Source organism: Tachyglossus aculeatus, chromosome 4, assembly GCF_015852505.1.
Source record: "Tachyglossus aculeatus isolate mTacAcu1 chromosome 4, mTacAcu1.pri, whole genome shotgun sequence".
Classification (NCBI taxonomy): domain Eukaryota; kingdom Metazoa; phylum Chordata; class Mammalia; order Monotremata; family Tachyglossidae; genus Tachyglossus; species Tachyglossus aculeatus.
The window spans coordinates 84,301,898-84,316,108 of record NC_052069.1 but is presented as its reverse complement, the minus strand read 5'-3'; the positions used below and the strand labels follow the sequence as shown (position 1 = coordinate 84,316,108).

The window sequence follows — 14,211 nt, the reverse complement described above, 5'->3', positions numbered from 1 at the left end:
AGAAGCAGCATTGCCTAGTGGATAGAGTACCAGCCTGGGAGTCAGAAAGACCTGGGTTCTAATCCCACCTCCGCCACCTTTCTGCTGTGTGACCTTGGGCAAGTCACTTTACTTTTCTGTGCTTCAGTTACCTCATTTGAAAAATGGGGATTAAGACTGTGAACCCCATGTGGGGACAGGGACTGTGTTCAAAAGGGTTATATCTACCCCAGCGCTTAGTACAGTGCCTGGCATAAAATAAGCGCTTAACAAATACTATTTAAAAGAAAAATAAGAAACAAGGGGAGCTCGAAGCCATATCTCCCAGCGTGGGCATCCTCTGAGACAAGGCAGGATCTGGGCTTTGGGACACAAGTTGGTGGAATTGGGGCAGAATTTAATGGGAAGGATCGGGTGGATAGTGAGGCTTTTAGGATGTGACCAGAATGGGAGGCAAACCTATACCTGGTTCCTGTATCTGCTTAGAATTTTATGGAGTGGAGTGGAGGGGCATGACCCCCTTTGCTTGCTAGTATCCCAATGATGGAAACTTTACCAGAAAGAGAATCACAAGAGGGGAGCAATAAAGCTACTCAAAGGGAGAGAAAGAGAAGAATAAAAGGTTAGGAGGTTACTTAGCCTAGCAGCCTCGAGAAACATGAGGGAGCTGGAGACTAAAGGCGTCAGGTCTTCTGAGGCCCTGTGAGGGCTACAGAGTGTACAAGTCAGGCAGTCAGTCGTATTTACTGAATGCTTACTATGTGCAGAGCACTGTACGAAGTGCTTGGGAGTGTACAATGAAACAATAAACAGACACATTCCCTGCCCATCATGAGCTTACAGGAAGGCTAGGCTTGCAAAGGATTTAAGATGAAAAGCCAGGATTGCAAAATTGTATATAAGACAGAAGGCCAGGAGTAAGTTGAACAGCCCCTCCCACGAAATAGGCAAAAAGGTCAACTGCTGGGGAAAAGAAGATGACCACCAGGAGAAACAAAGTCACAGAGTCAGGGAATGTGGAGCAAGAATACACTCGAAGCCTGCAGTTGGAACCAGATGAGACCAGTTGACAAAGATGATGATGATGATGATGATGGCATTTGTTAAGTGCTTACTATGTGCAAAGCACTGTTCTAAGCACTGGGGGGATACAATGTGATCAAGTTGTCCCACGTGGGGATCACAGTCTTAATCCCCATTTTTACAGATGAGGTAACTGAGGCTCAGAGAAGTTAAGTGACTTGCCCAAGGTCACACAGCAGACTTGTGGTGGAGCCGGAATTCGAACCCATGACCTCTGACTCCAAAGCCCGTGCTCTTTCCACTGAGCCACGCAAAGATCATGGATAAAAGACAAGGATCAACAAGAGGGGTGTCCCCCACCACCCTTTAAGCCGCCTGCTTCTCCTCACCCTGTTTCTATGGGAAGAAAGGGAAACTTTCATTTAAAAAAAATAGTGAAATGCCTCATTGTCGTGGAAGGGGCAGACTTACAGTTAGGTATATAGAAATAACAAAATCCTTCAACCTGCGTAGATTCTTCTCACCTGTTCGGGGTTGGATTGAGAGTCTTCCTTCAGAGAACACTCCAAGAGTAAGTCACAGCAATAAAGCCTAGGTTTTCTTAAATAGTGTGGCTCTGGTTCTTGGACTGACACATTGCTACGGGTATCTCCTGAATGCAAAGCATTATGCCTAAGTACTAAATACGAGGCTATCAGTGAACACAGGGCTATATCCCTCGAAGGTCGGACAATCGCAAGGCCTGGGTGATGAGGAGATTTTGGCCGGGTGATTTCTAGCTCCAGCCCCCAAGCCTTCGGCTTCTGTGCGGAGTGAGACTCGGCCCCTTTGGTTTTCAGCAGAAAGGAGGAGGAATCTCAGCCACCAGACAGCCTGCTTCTCTGAGGGGAGCCTCTTTCCTAGCTTCCTCAACTGTAGAATGGAGAAAATAAGAATTGCTTATGTTGAAAGAATTTTGGATTAACTGATTAGTACTCAAGTATTTGAAAATTTGGCAACCTCTTGAAGCTTCCAATGAAGCTGGTTCAACATTGAAGAATGAAGGCCCATATAAAAGCCTGCAAGTACATGAGACCCATTTTTCTCCCCTTGAAATGTAAAACAATTTCAGACACTTGGGGAAGATAAACATTTTGGAGAACTGGCCAAAATCGTGAGTATGAGAAAAAGTACTGGGCCTTATTCCAACAGTGAAGATTATTTGCTTGGGAATAGACCTGAACCTTAGTAGGATGACATAAATAATATCTAGAAAGTGGAGGGGAGAGAGAAGAGAAGAGATAGACAGTCGTAAATTAGTCGGGTTCTTTGCGTAATGAAGACACTGACCCACTTGTGTCAGAGATAAAAGGAATTTAAAATGAAGGCAGAGTAGTTTAAATTGGTGAAAATATCCAGGATAGGGAATATTGTGAAACATTATTTCTACGTTTCGTTGTTGCTTTACAATAATAAAAAATATTTTATTAGAGAAGCAGCATGGATCTAATGGAATCAGCCCCTCCCCACCTAGACTGTAAGCTCGTTATGGGAAGGAAACGTGTCTGCTAATTCTGTTCTGTTGTACTCTCCTAAGCGCTTAGTGCGGTGCTCTGCAAATAGTAGGCGCTCAGTAAATAACATTGAACATGGGCCTGCGAGTCTGAAGGACCTGGGTTCTAATTTTGACTCTGCCACATATCTGCTGTGTGACCTCGGGCAAGTCGCTTAACTTCTCCGTGCCTCAGCTACCTCGTCTGTAAAATGGGGATTAAGACTGAGAGCCCATATGGGACTGTGTCCCACACGATCCTCTAGACTGTAAACTCACTGTGGACAGGGAATGTGTCTACCAACTCTGTTATAATTTACTCTCCCAAACTCTTAGTACATTGCTGTGCATATAGTAAGCGCTCAATAAATCTGATAATTAGCTTGTATCTACCACAGCACTTAGTATAGTGCTTGGCACATAGCGCTTAACAAATACCATAAAAAAAAGAGAGAACAGCATAAAGTCCCTTATGTACTCTCATAATAGCTCCACTTTATTGCATAATTTTTTAACCCCTAAAGAAGAGGCGGTCATTCAGGGAATTAAGTCTAGCATTAGGGGAAGCATGAGAAAAACATAAGGAGGAAAGGAAGGAATAAGAAAAAGAAGTTATTAAGGCACTTGAGACAGTGTTTTTACTTCTCTTGTACTCTCCCAAATGCTGCATATGCTAGGCACTCAATGATTAACCTGTCCCTTCTCTTCCTACTATGGACTTTACTCTGTGCTAGCCTGTATCTTCGGGGCATGTTGACTCTTCATCTCTTACTAAGTCAACACAAATACCTATGTTTCAAAGAAGAAACCTCATTGTGAGCCTGTATCCACAGTATTAAGGCATTCTGACCCCACTCTGCTTCCTACTCCATGCATGCTGCTATCATTGCTTACAAAAATAATATTTTATTTCCTCCTCAAAAATCCTGGGGAGAGGGTGAGTAATTATTAGTTTACCACATTCCTCAGTAGATTGTAAGCTCCCCTCTAGACTGTAAGCTCATTGTGAGCAGGGAATTTGTCTACCAACTCTGTTGTATTGTGCTCTCCCAAGCACTTAGTACAGTGCTCAGCACACAGTGCTCAATAAATATTATTGATGATGATACGTAGTGGAGGCAGTTATGCAGGTAAATAAGTGGTATGTAAAAATGATCCAAATTGTGCTAGAAGTTGTATTAGATCCATTTTCCCTCTTCTGATTTGTAACATTTTATTTAAAATAAATAGGGAAGAATCTCTTAAATCTCCCTACCTAAAGTTCTTAAACTTCCAAAATCCTATCACACTTCCCTCATTTCTCCCCTGGAGGAGCCTTCAGTTGAGCTGGGGAGCCAAACACTATTTATACAGATGGGAGAAAGAAAGTGGATATTTACGTGAATGAGTACTTCAATAGGGCACGTACAAAAGTGCAAGAACCTCAATGCATTGTTAGCAGAAAGTGCTTGGGTAATAGCTTGCTGGGTAAATCAGGAAGAAAGGAGAAATTAATTTGGGAAGACCCTCTGGAGGAGGTGAGCTTTGAAGCTGCAGAGAGCCGTAGTTTGGCAGAGTTAAAGGGGAAGGGAGTGATTGGCATGAGAAAAGAATCAGAGGCAGGAGAGACAGGAGCAATGCACACGGAGTGGTAACAGTATAGTAACATGAAAAAATTGCAGTAACTATTCATTAAGCATTTTATATAATGATGCAATGTTGTATTCAAGAGAGCTCAATAAAATGCCATTGTTGATGATATATGTTTAAATGCAGATTTTGTATACCGCATAATATTTAGGACTCTGATGTCAATTAGTCAATCACATTTACTGAGCACTTACTGTTTGCATAGCACTGTACTAAGCTAGGGGTTGGCTAATTTTTAGACCACGACCTGTTATCCCATATGATGTAGATTCTGAAAAAATCATACACACCTACCTGTATGTTCCCAAGAAAAAAAATAACATAAATATTAATTCTGTTCACTCTTTTTTCTTAGCATACAACGGCATCAAGAAAGGAGAGCGATTTTAACACCAATTTTGACGGATTTTTCGGTCCGAATAACCGGCGCACCAGCTATCATTTTCACGAAAATAATTTCAGTAGATAATTTGCATAACGAGGTCAGTACAAATTTAAAGATGAGATCTGAAGTAGCATTGTTGTTGCTTTTTTTAAAATGGATTTTACTGAGCCATATCAGAACAGAACAGGGCAGGGATTTTCTCTATTTCTTGCTGAATTGTACTTACCAAGCACTTATTACAGTGCTCTACACACAGTAAGTGCTTAATAAATATGATTGAATGAATGAATGAATGAACAGATGAGGAAATTACTCCCTGAGAGAAAGTTTGACATTCCTGGGAGTACATTCATTCTTTCACACCCTGAGAGTGCTCGAGATTAAAAATTTAATAAAGTGGCAAAATCTGGCCCACTTGAGAAATATAAAAAGGTCTGGATGGGAATTTATAGGATGGCGGAAGCATTACAGAACTAGATTTTCATTCACATAGTAACTGCTATATGCTATGGCAGTTTTATATAGACCAAAAGTTTTAATCCATGATTTGGTATATGTGGAAATGGTTTTGTGCTTGTTGGGTGACTAGGTTCTTCTCAAATTTGTACCTCTGCTTTCAGTGGGCACACAGTTTGAATTTATAAGCAGTGGCTCAGCCCACAATGGGAATCATGTCACAAAAGGTCCTAGTAATCAGTTTGTCAGAGACTTGTGGGTTAAAAAGGCTAGTGATCTAGCTGAACAAGTCAGCAGTGCTATGTGTTTAATCCAGAATTTCCTGTTTCTGCTGTAATATGGTCTAGAAATACCGATCTTTGTCTCTTCTAAAATTGCTATTTCAGGATCAGTGTTTGAGTTCATTCTATATACCTGATCCTTTTTTTTCATTCTCTAGCCCTACTCTGCTTCAGCACCAGTTCAGTCCTTTTCATTTCCCATGGTATACCTTGTTTGTTTGAATATGTAAGAACCGAATTATTTTTAGCATCATCATTTTGCATTTTAGAGGAGCTCTTCTCCCAAGTACTATGTAGACCTTAATTTCCAACCAAGCAGTTGACCTCAATGCTGGTTGAACATGGAGTAGCATTTATTGAGTACTTATTGTGTACAGAGCAATCAATCAATCTTATATATCGAGGGTTTACTGTGTGCAGAGCACTCTGCTCAGCTCTTGGAAGAGTACATTGATATCCATGTCCACTGCCCTCGCCTGTTGTTCCAGACATTGAACTCCCCCCATCCCTTCCCCCTAATATGTGGCCACATACTTTATTGGGAAACTTGAAACCATCAGACACGATCTCCCTAAAATCTAAAATCCTTAAAATCTCCCCTGCTCCTCCCCAGCCCCTTCCTCCTCCTGCCCCTTCTTCAACTCTCCCATCTTTCCCAGCAGTTCATCTTCTGCCTTCTCTCAAAATCCACCCCCTCCACCTGCGCCTCCGACCCTAACGCTTTGCACATTATTAAAGCACTTAGCCCTTTCTTCTTCCCTCCCTGACTGCCATCTTCAGCTGTTCTCTCTCCAGTGGCCTTTTCCATCTGCTTTCCTGCTGCCTGCTCATGTCTCCTCTATCCTAAAAAAAACCTCGGCTCCCTCCAGTTACCACCCCATACAATTATGGAGACAACATTGGGGGCACACACAAGTAAATCCCTCCGTTGTCAAAGTCATGGTATCAAGAAGGAGTTTAATCTTGTCCAAACAACTTCTGTAGGTAAAAAGCAACTCAGATTTCAATGAAGACATCTATTTTCTGAAGAGCAGCAATAAAAGTTTTGCTTATTTAAAGAAATAACCAGAGTCATTTCTTGAAAAACCTGTTCATATCTGTGTTGCATCATTGAGTTTTGTTAAAACTCTGGGAAGTTTTTTTAAAAAAGCTACTGAGGGTGGCGTGATATAAAAATGAAAATAGGAGGAAAAGTTTGTTAGGAAACATAATTCATTTATTCTTGACGTTGTTTAGAATTTTCAAAAGCTAGCCAAGTTATTAGACATATGTATTTTGGCCTTCCCCTTAATATCCCTGAATTCGTTCCCCTGAATGACCTGGCTGAAGGGAAGGCCCAGTAGACATTCCCAAGCAAACGAATGTTGTCCACATACTTTTTCATGACAAGAGGCAGGGCTTCTACGTTTAGGCAGAACTCCTTGACTCTTTTCCATATCCGCTTTCCATCTCTCTGAATCACTTGCCAGCAATAAATAGTCAAGAGCTTAAGTGCTCTATAGCACCAGTAAAAGAATGGTGATCCAGTGAGTGCTGCCAAGATTTTAGCTGTTTAAAAAGGGAAGCGAAATTAATTAGTCTAGCTATCTGTGGCTTCAGCCCATAATTTCTTTCTTCAGTTGGAGTTAATGTTGGAAGGTGATTGAGCGTAAGTACTGCTCAAGCAGCAGGGAATGGGGCAGGAGCCCCTCCAATTTTTTTTCCCCTACCTCATGAACCAACCCTCAGGCTCCCACCTCATTGTGGTGCTCTTTACAACAGTGCTCCTTACAACAGTGCTCCTTGTACACGCTCAGAGCTGGGAATGGAGAAAAGGTGGAGAGAAAGGAAGAGATGCAACTGTGGGTGTCAGAACTTCCCTTCACAAAAGGGCCCTCCCCATCTAAGATCGTAAGCTGCTTGTGCGCAGAGAACAAATCTACCTACTCTGTTGTTTTGCACTCTCCCAAGGGCTTAGTACAGTGCTCTGCACACAATAAATACCGTTGATTGATTGCTTTAGATTTCCTTAGGGCCTTGGATTTTAAACCAATCCCCCTGGGAATGGGCTAAATTCCATCATATTTTGTTCTACACAAAATTGGGTGGGTAACTAGTCACGTAAGGAAAGGTCAAATTGCAATTTCAACAAGTACTATCAATTGTTCTTTTAAAACTTTTATCAGAAGCTTAGTTGCAAAAGATCAACTTGTGTTTGCATTTCCAAATTTTAATTTTAGAGTCATATGTTAACTTCTCTCTTACCATATTCAGTCTCGCGAACCTCAAATGTAGTTTACATCCAGCCTGTAAGTGACTTATGAGAAAGAAAAAGATTAGCCACCATAGATTTACCTTATTGTATCTATTATCTAGCATCTAGCTTTTGACATCTTTTCCCGCAGGAGATTTTAGTGTGTGGCCATTCCTTGGAAGTGAACATGACTACAAACCTGGACTTCTTCCTCAGCGTAGCCCAAGTTCAACTCCTCCATCAGCTAATAATTGCCAATATGGTCGGTCTGGAACCTTCAAACCAGAGCCCAGAGGTAAGTTGTCCTACTTGCTTTGTTGGGGGAGAGGGGAGAGGGAGCAGTGTATGTGTGTATTTTGCTGGGGGGGAGTGGGGGGCAGTTTCCTGTTCATTCCCACCATTGTGGTAGCTAGAGTGCAAGTAAAAGAAAGAAGATATGCGAGCTATCCAATCTTTTGCTTTAACTGGGCTGTTTATCCAAAGATCATTCTGAGTTGTTTTCATTGATTAAATTTGGTCTGCCCATACTCTTTCTCGAAATGCACATTTGGAAAGTCACTATCACCCATCCTTTAGAAAGCCTCTGTCCGAGCATTATATTATTTCTTTACCTTGCTGAACCTTCTAAAATGTAATGCAGGAAACATGGTTACAGCTTTCACGTAGCTATTTTTACAGGATCAGGGCCTCTCTTGGAAGTGAACAATGCAAGTGTACTATGGGAATATCTTCAATAAATAACTAGAAAAAGACTAGTTTTCCATGCTCAGTGAAGAATGGACATAATCATGAAAGTTGAATGTCTGCCCAGAATTTTAATTTTGAACTGGTGTTCTGGGGAAGGCTTACTTTGTAACTGCAGCACACGTGAGCATTCTGCAAGGAAGTCTGCTTGCTGGTTGCTTTTCCGAATATGCATGCTTTGTTTTGCTTTCTTCCCTCCTCCACTTAGACTTCCATTAATCACAGCTATACATACAGTAAGTCTCCCATAAGTATGTAGTTGAAGAAAATGACTTCTTCTTCAAAATGTTGTTTTACTTATGTCACGAGTTCTGTGGCTGTCTCTGGATTCTGTTCTTTAAAGTGATATGTTTTAGGTTTTTGGTTATTCATTTGTCTGATTTCTTTGTCTTCTTTAGCTCGTTTAAGTACAGAGAAGCCAATTTTAACATTTGGTGATGAATAGTTGTTCTGTAATTCTATCACTTTGTTAACCTGTGGTTTCAGTTTGACACACTTATTAAAAAAAGAACACTAAAGGAAACAATAGAGCCATGGACTGTATAGTTTAAAAGATCTGACTTTTCTAGTACACAACAAGTAGTCTGTAGAAAAAGGTATCTCATACAAATGGGCTAAATTCATTCAATTGTATTTATTGAGCACTTACTGTGTGCAGAGCACTGTACTAAGCGCTTGGGAGGTACAAGTTGGCAACATATAGAGACGGTCCCTACCCAACAGTGGGCTCACAGTCTAGAATCATCATCACCATCACTCCCCCCGACTCTGCCAAATACAGAAGCAGCGTAGCTCAGCGGAAAGAGCCCGAGCTTTGGAGTCAGAGGTCATGGGTTCAAATCTCAGCTCCACCACTTAATAATAATAATAATAATGGCATTTATTAAGCGCTTACTATGTGCAAAGCACTGTTCTAAGCGCTGGGGAGGTTACAAGGTGATCAGGTTGTCCCACAAGGGGCTCACAGTCAATCCCCATTTTACAGATGAGGGAACTGAGGCACAGAGAAGTTAAGTGACTTGCCCAAAGTCACACAACTGATGAGTGGCGGAGCTGGGATTTGAACCCATGACCTCTAACTCCGAAGCCCATGCTCTTTCCACTGAGCCACGCTGCTTCTCACCCACTTGTCAGCTGGGTGACTTTGGGCAAGTCACTTCACTTCTCTGGGCCTCAGTGACCTCACCTGGAAAATAGGGATTAAGATTGTGAGCCCCACATGGGGCAACCTTATATTGTAAACCCCATTGGGGACAATAGTAGCAGAGCAGTAATAGTATTTATTAAGTGCTGACTATGTGCCGAGCACTGTTCTAAGCGCTGGGAAAGAATAAACAGTTGGGGAATTAGACGTGATCTCTGACCCTCAAGGGGCTCATAATCTAAATAATATAAAGAGGAGGATAAGGGATTGGAGACAGAGAGATAAAATAGTAAAACACTAAATCATATCGTTGTTGTCTTGTGCTGTCAAGTCGTGTCTGACCCATAGCAATGCCATCGGCACATCTCTCTCAGAACACCCCACCTCCATCTGCAATCGTTCTGGTAGTGCATCCAGAGTTTTCTTGGTAAAAATACAGAAGCGGTTTACCATTGCCTCCTTCCGTGCAATAAACCTGGATCTGTGCCCTCGACTCTCTCCCATGCCACTGCTGCCCAGCACAGGTGAGTTTTGACTTGTAGCAGGTGGCCTGCCACTCTCTAGCCACTGCCCAAGCTAGGAGTGGAATGGATATGCCTCCGCTTGACTCTCCCTCCCATAGTCAAGACTGGTAGAATACTGGAAAGTATTCTCCAGATGTGACCCTGAGAGGAAAAATCAACGTATAGGACAAGGAAAAATGCCCAAAATGAGAACAAAAATCAATAGGTTGCTATGACTAGAGAAGAAGAATTTCGGACTCTTCATGGCTGAGTCTGCATCCCACCTGTAGCCACAGCGACAGTTCCTAGTCAGTACAGCAGTAGTCTAAGGCATGGTCTAGTGGTGAGAGCACGGGCTTGAGGATGTAGGTTCTAATCCCGGCCCCGCCACTTGTCCGCTGCTCACCTTGGGCAAGTCACTTCACTTCTCTCTGCCTCAGTTATCTCATCTGTAAAATGGGAATAAGGATTGTGAGCCCCCCATGGGACAGGGACTGTCCAACCTGATTACCTAGTATCTACTTCAGTGCTTAGAACAGTGCTTGGCACCAAGTAAGCTCTTAAATAATATATTTATGATAATTATTATTATTGTGTTGTACAGGATAGTTGGAAGAAGGTTTCTGGTGTTAGGGAATTAACTGTATTATAGCTTTTTGGTAAGCTTAGTATGATAGGGTGTGAAATATTAGAGAAGCAGCGTGGCTTAGTGGAAAGAGCACAGACTTGGGAGTTGGAGGACATGGGTTGTAATCCTGGCTCCGTCACTTGTCTGCTGTGTGACCTTGGGCAAGTCACTTAACTTCCCTGAGCCTCAGTTACCTCATCTGTAAAACTGGGATTAAAAGTGTGAGTCCCACATAGGACAACCTGATTACCTTGTATCTGCCCCAGCGCTTAGAACACTGCTTGGCACATAATAAGCACTTAACAAGTATCATAATTATTATATTAGACAAAGTGGTGATTTGTAATATTGAGACTTACTCAATAGTTTAGGCTCATGATGGGCTTTGAATAACATTTTTACATCGTAGGCAGGTAATGACTGCCTATTCCTACCTTCTTATCCATGACAAACAATGCCCTGTCTTTCCAGTTTTTCAAACTTGTCAAAAAGATTTTTATAAATAGAAATATGACTATTAGTTTCCCATGCTAGATATTAAAGGCCAACATTGGCCTTTCAAACCACTACCTTGCTGGTTCAATCTCTCATCCTCTCCCAACTGGACTACTACATCAGCCTCCTCTCTGATCTCCCATCCTCCTGTCACTCCCCACTTCAGTCTATACTTCACTCTGCTGCCCAGATAACCTTTGTGCAGAACTGCTCTGGGCATGTCACTCCCCTCCTCAAAAATCTCCAGTGGCTGCCTGTCAACCTATGAATCAAGCAAAAACTCCTCACTCTCAGCTTCAAGGCTGTCCATCACCTCGCCCCCTCCTACCTCACCTCCCTTCTCTCCTTCTCCAGCCCAGCCTGCACCTTCTGCTCCTCTGCCGCTGCTAACCTCCTCACTGTACCTCATTCTCACCTGTCCCGCCGTCATCCCCCAGCCCACGTCCTCCCCCTGGCCCGGAATGCCCTCCCTCCACACACCCACCAAGCTAGCTCTCTCTTCCTCCCTTCAAAGCCCTACTGAGCGCTCACCTCCTCCAGGAGCCCTTTCCAAATTGAGCCCCCTTTTTCATTTCGTCCTCCCCATCCTCCTACCTCCTTCCCCTCCCCACAGCACTTGTATATATGTTTGTACAGTTTTATTACTGTATTTATTTTACTTGTATATATTTACTATTCTATTTATTTTGTTAATGATGAGCATATAGCTTTAATTCTGTTTGTTCTGATGATTTTGACACCTGTCTACCTGTTTTGTTTTTCTGTCTGTTTCCTGCTTCTAGACTGAACCCGTTGTTGGGTAGGAACGGTCTCTATATGTTGTCGACTTGTACTTCCCAAGTGCTTAGTACAGTGCTCTGCACACAGTAAGCACTCAATAAATACGATTGAATGAATGAATGAATTGGAGGAGGGAGCTTTAAGTCTTCCCTCTGGCTTGAAACTTTCTTCCCCATCATATTCAACAGTCCACCAATCTCCCTACCTTCAATATCCTTCTAAAATCACTCTCCTCCTAGAAGCCTTCCGTGACTAAGCCCTCATTTCTCCTACCCACTCTCCCCTCTGCATCACCTATGCACTTGGATCTGCACATGAGAGTTGCCCCTAAACATTTATATTCAATATCCATATACTCTGCCATTTCCCCTATCTGCAATTTATTATGAAGTTCCATGTGGACAGGGATCATGTCTAGCAACTCTCTCATATTGTATTCTCCCAAGTGCTTAATGCAGTTCTCTAGTTACAGTAAGAGATCAATAAATACCACTGATCCTTGTGAACAGAAGTAGCAGGTGTAAAGAAGACAGTTTTGTCTTTACAATCCAGAAGCTGTTGGACATTCTGGGAGGAGAATGGATCCTCTTCTGGTAGTGGAAAAGTACCTCTTGGGGTGGACTCAAGCTCACCTGAGGAAGAGTAAGAGAAAAATTCAGTTTTGAGCTTCGTGTGGTATTCTGGGTTTGCCCGTCTGCTGCCCTGAGACCCAACCAGAAGAAGTTCCCTGTGGTAAAGTATTTCCCTCTGCTTAGACTTCCTTAGGATAAAAAGGAAGTTCTGGGTGAGTTAATTTGGGGTTATTGTATATTAAATCCTTGTTTTCCAGCCACTTCCTCAACCAGAGCCTTCAGACAGTCATGTAGTTGCCGAGCCAAATGGTGATTGATTTCTGGCAATCAAATCATCAAGTTTAACCCCTATGGCTCTGAATCTCAGTAACCTCGGATCTTGCGCATCTTGGCTTTGATATTTTTTGTTACTCTTCTTTCCAGTTACTAGTACTGTTAAAATCCTAACTTTGGTTATGATCTTTTTTGGGAATCGGGTTTAGCTGTGATTACTGGTACCTTCACAGAACTTTCAACTGGGATCTGGCTGAAGTTTCTAGTCCCAAATCTTCCTCAGATCATTCTAAATGAAAAATGAAAAACTGTAGTCCTAGTTTGGAGTCATGTGGCTAAGCAGCCCCAAATTCAGTCTCACAAAGCAAGAGCCTCGATCTGTGGCTAATACCCCTCTATACATGTGCTTATTGACTCCTTTAAAGGACTCCAGCAGATTACAGAGGTATGATTCTCCCTCAGAAACCAGGTTGCCTTTCCTCCCAAAAGGTTGTGTTTTCACTGACCCTAAACTTAATTACTGATTCTGCAAATTTTCCCAGATGTAGAAATGAACTGTTTTTATAGATTGGAGTTAGACTGGTAATCGGCCAATTCTCTGGTACAGTGGTTATTAGTAAAAATAGGTTACACACGCCTGCACAATTTCTGCAACCTCCCTTCTGAGACTCTGACTTCCCTTAGAACCCTTGGGTGGATGCCACCCAATCCTGGTGTTTATCCTGGGTGGGCACCACAGTTTGCTCCATTTCCCCCTTACCTGTCTGCTACCAAGCCAATTTGTGTGCGAATCTTGCTAAAGTGTTTTTTAATCAAGATTGAAAGATGTTTTTAGTGAAGATTAAACTGAAGGATTTGTTGAACTTTGTTGTATCATCTCCTTTTCATGCCAAAGGTGAACCTTTTACTCCCTAGTCATCAAGTAGCCCCATTGATTTCCCTACAGGCTTCTTGAAGATGTTTTTGTTATGATAATAATAATAATAATGACATTTATTAAGTGCTTACTACATGCAAAGCACTGCTCTAGGCGCTGGGGAGGTTACAAGGTGATCAGATTGTCCCACAGGGGGCTCATAGTCTTAATCCCCATTTTACAGATGAGGTAACTGAGGCACAGAGAAGTTAAGTGACTTGCCCAAAGTCACATAGCTGACAATTGGCAGAGCTGGGATTTGAACCCATGACCTCTCACTCCAAAACCCATGCTCTTTCCACTGAGCCACGCCGTTATCAGCTTGGGCATTCCTTCATCAACATCAGCAGCAGCATTTATTAAGTACAGAGCATTGAACTAACCATATGGTAACATACAGCAGAAGTGATCAATAGTATTTATTGAGCGCTTACTATGTGCAGAACACTGTACTGTTTGGAAGAGTACAATACAACAGAATTAGCAGACACATTCCCTGCCCATTACGAGTTTACAGTCTGGGGGAGGGTGGGGCAGATATTAATATAGATAAATAAGTAATTAATACTATGAAATTTAAATATATGTACATAAGTGCTGAGAAGTTGGTTGTGGGGCAAATATCAAATGCCCAAATTC

At 42.2% G+C, this 14,211-nt stretch overlaps 1 protein-coding gene across 2 annotated transcripts in view; it reads left to right on the top strand.

Moving 5' to 3' along the window:
• Positions 1 to 14,211, top strand: part of VPS13B (vacuolar protein sorting 13 homolog B) — a 1,018,523-nt gene that overhangs the window by 669,194 nt on the left and 335,118 nt on the right. For both annotated transcript variants that reach the window (XM_038744561.1, XM_038744562.1), the window contains exons 31-32: positions 4,518 to 4,644; positions 7,669 to 7,812. In XM_038744561.1, coding sequence (XP_038600489.1) covers positions 4,518 to 4,644; positions 7,669 to 7,812 — 271 coding nt within the window. The remainder of the gene's footprint in view (positions 1 to 4,517; positions 4,645 to 7,668; positions 7,813 to 14,211) is intronic.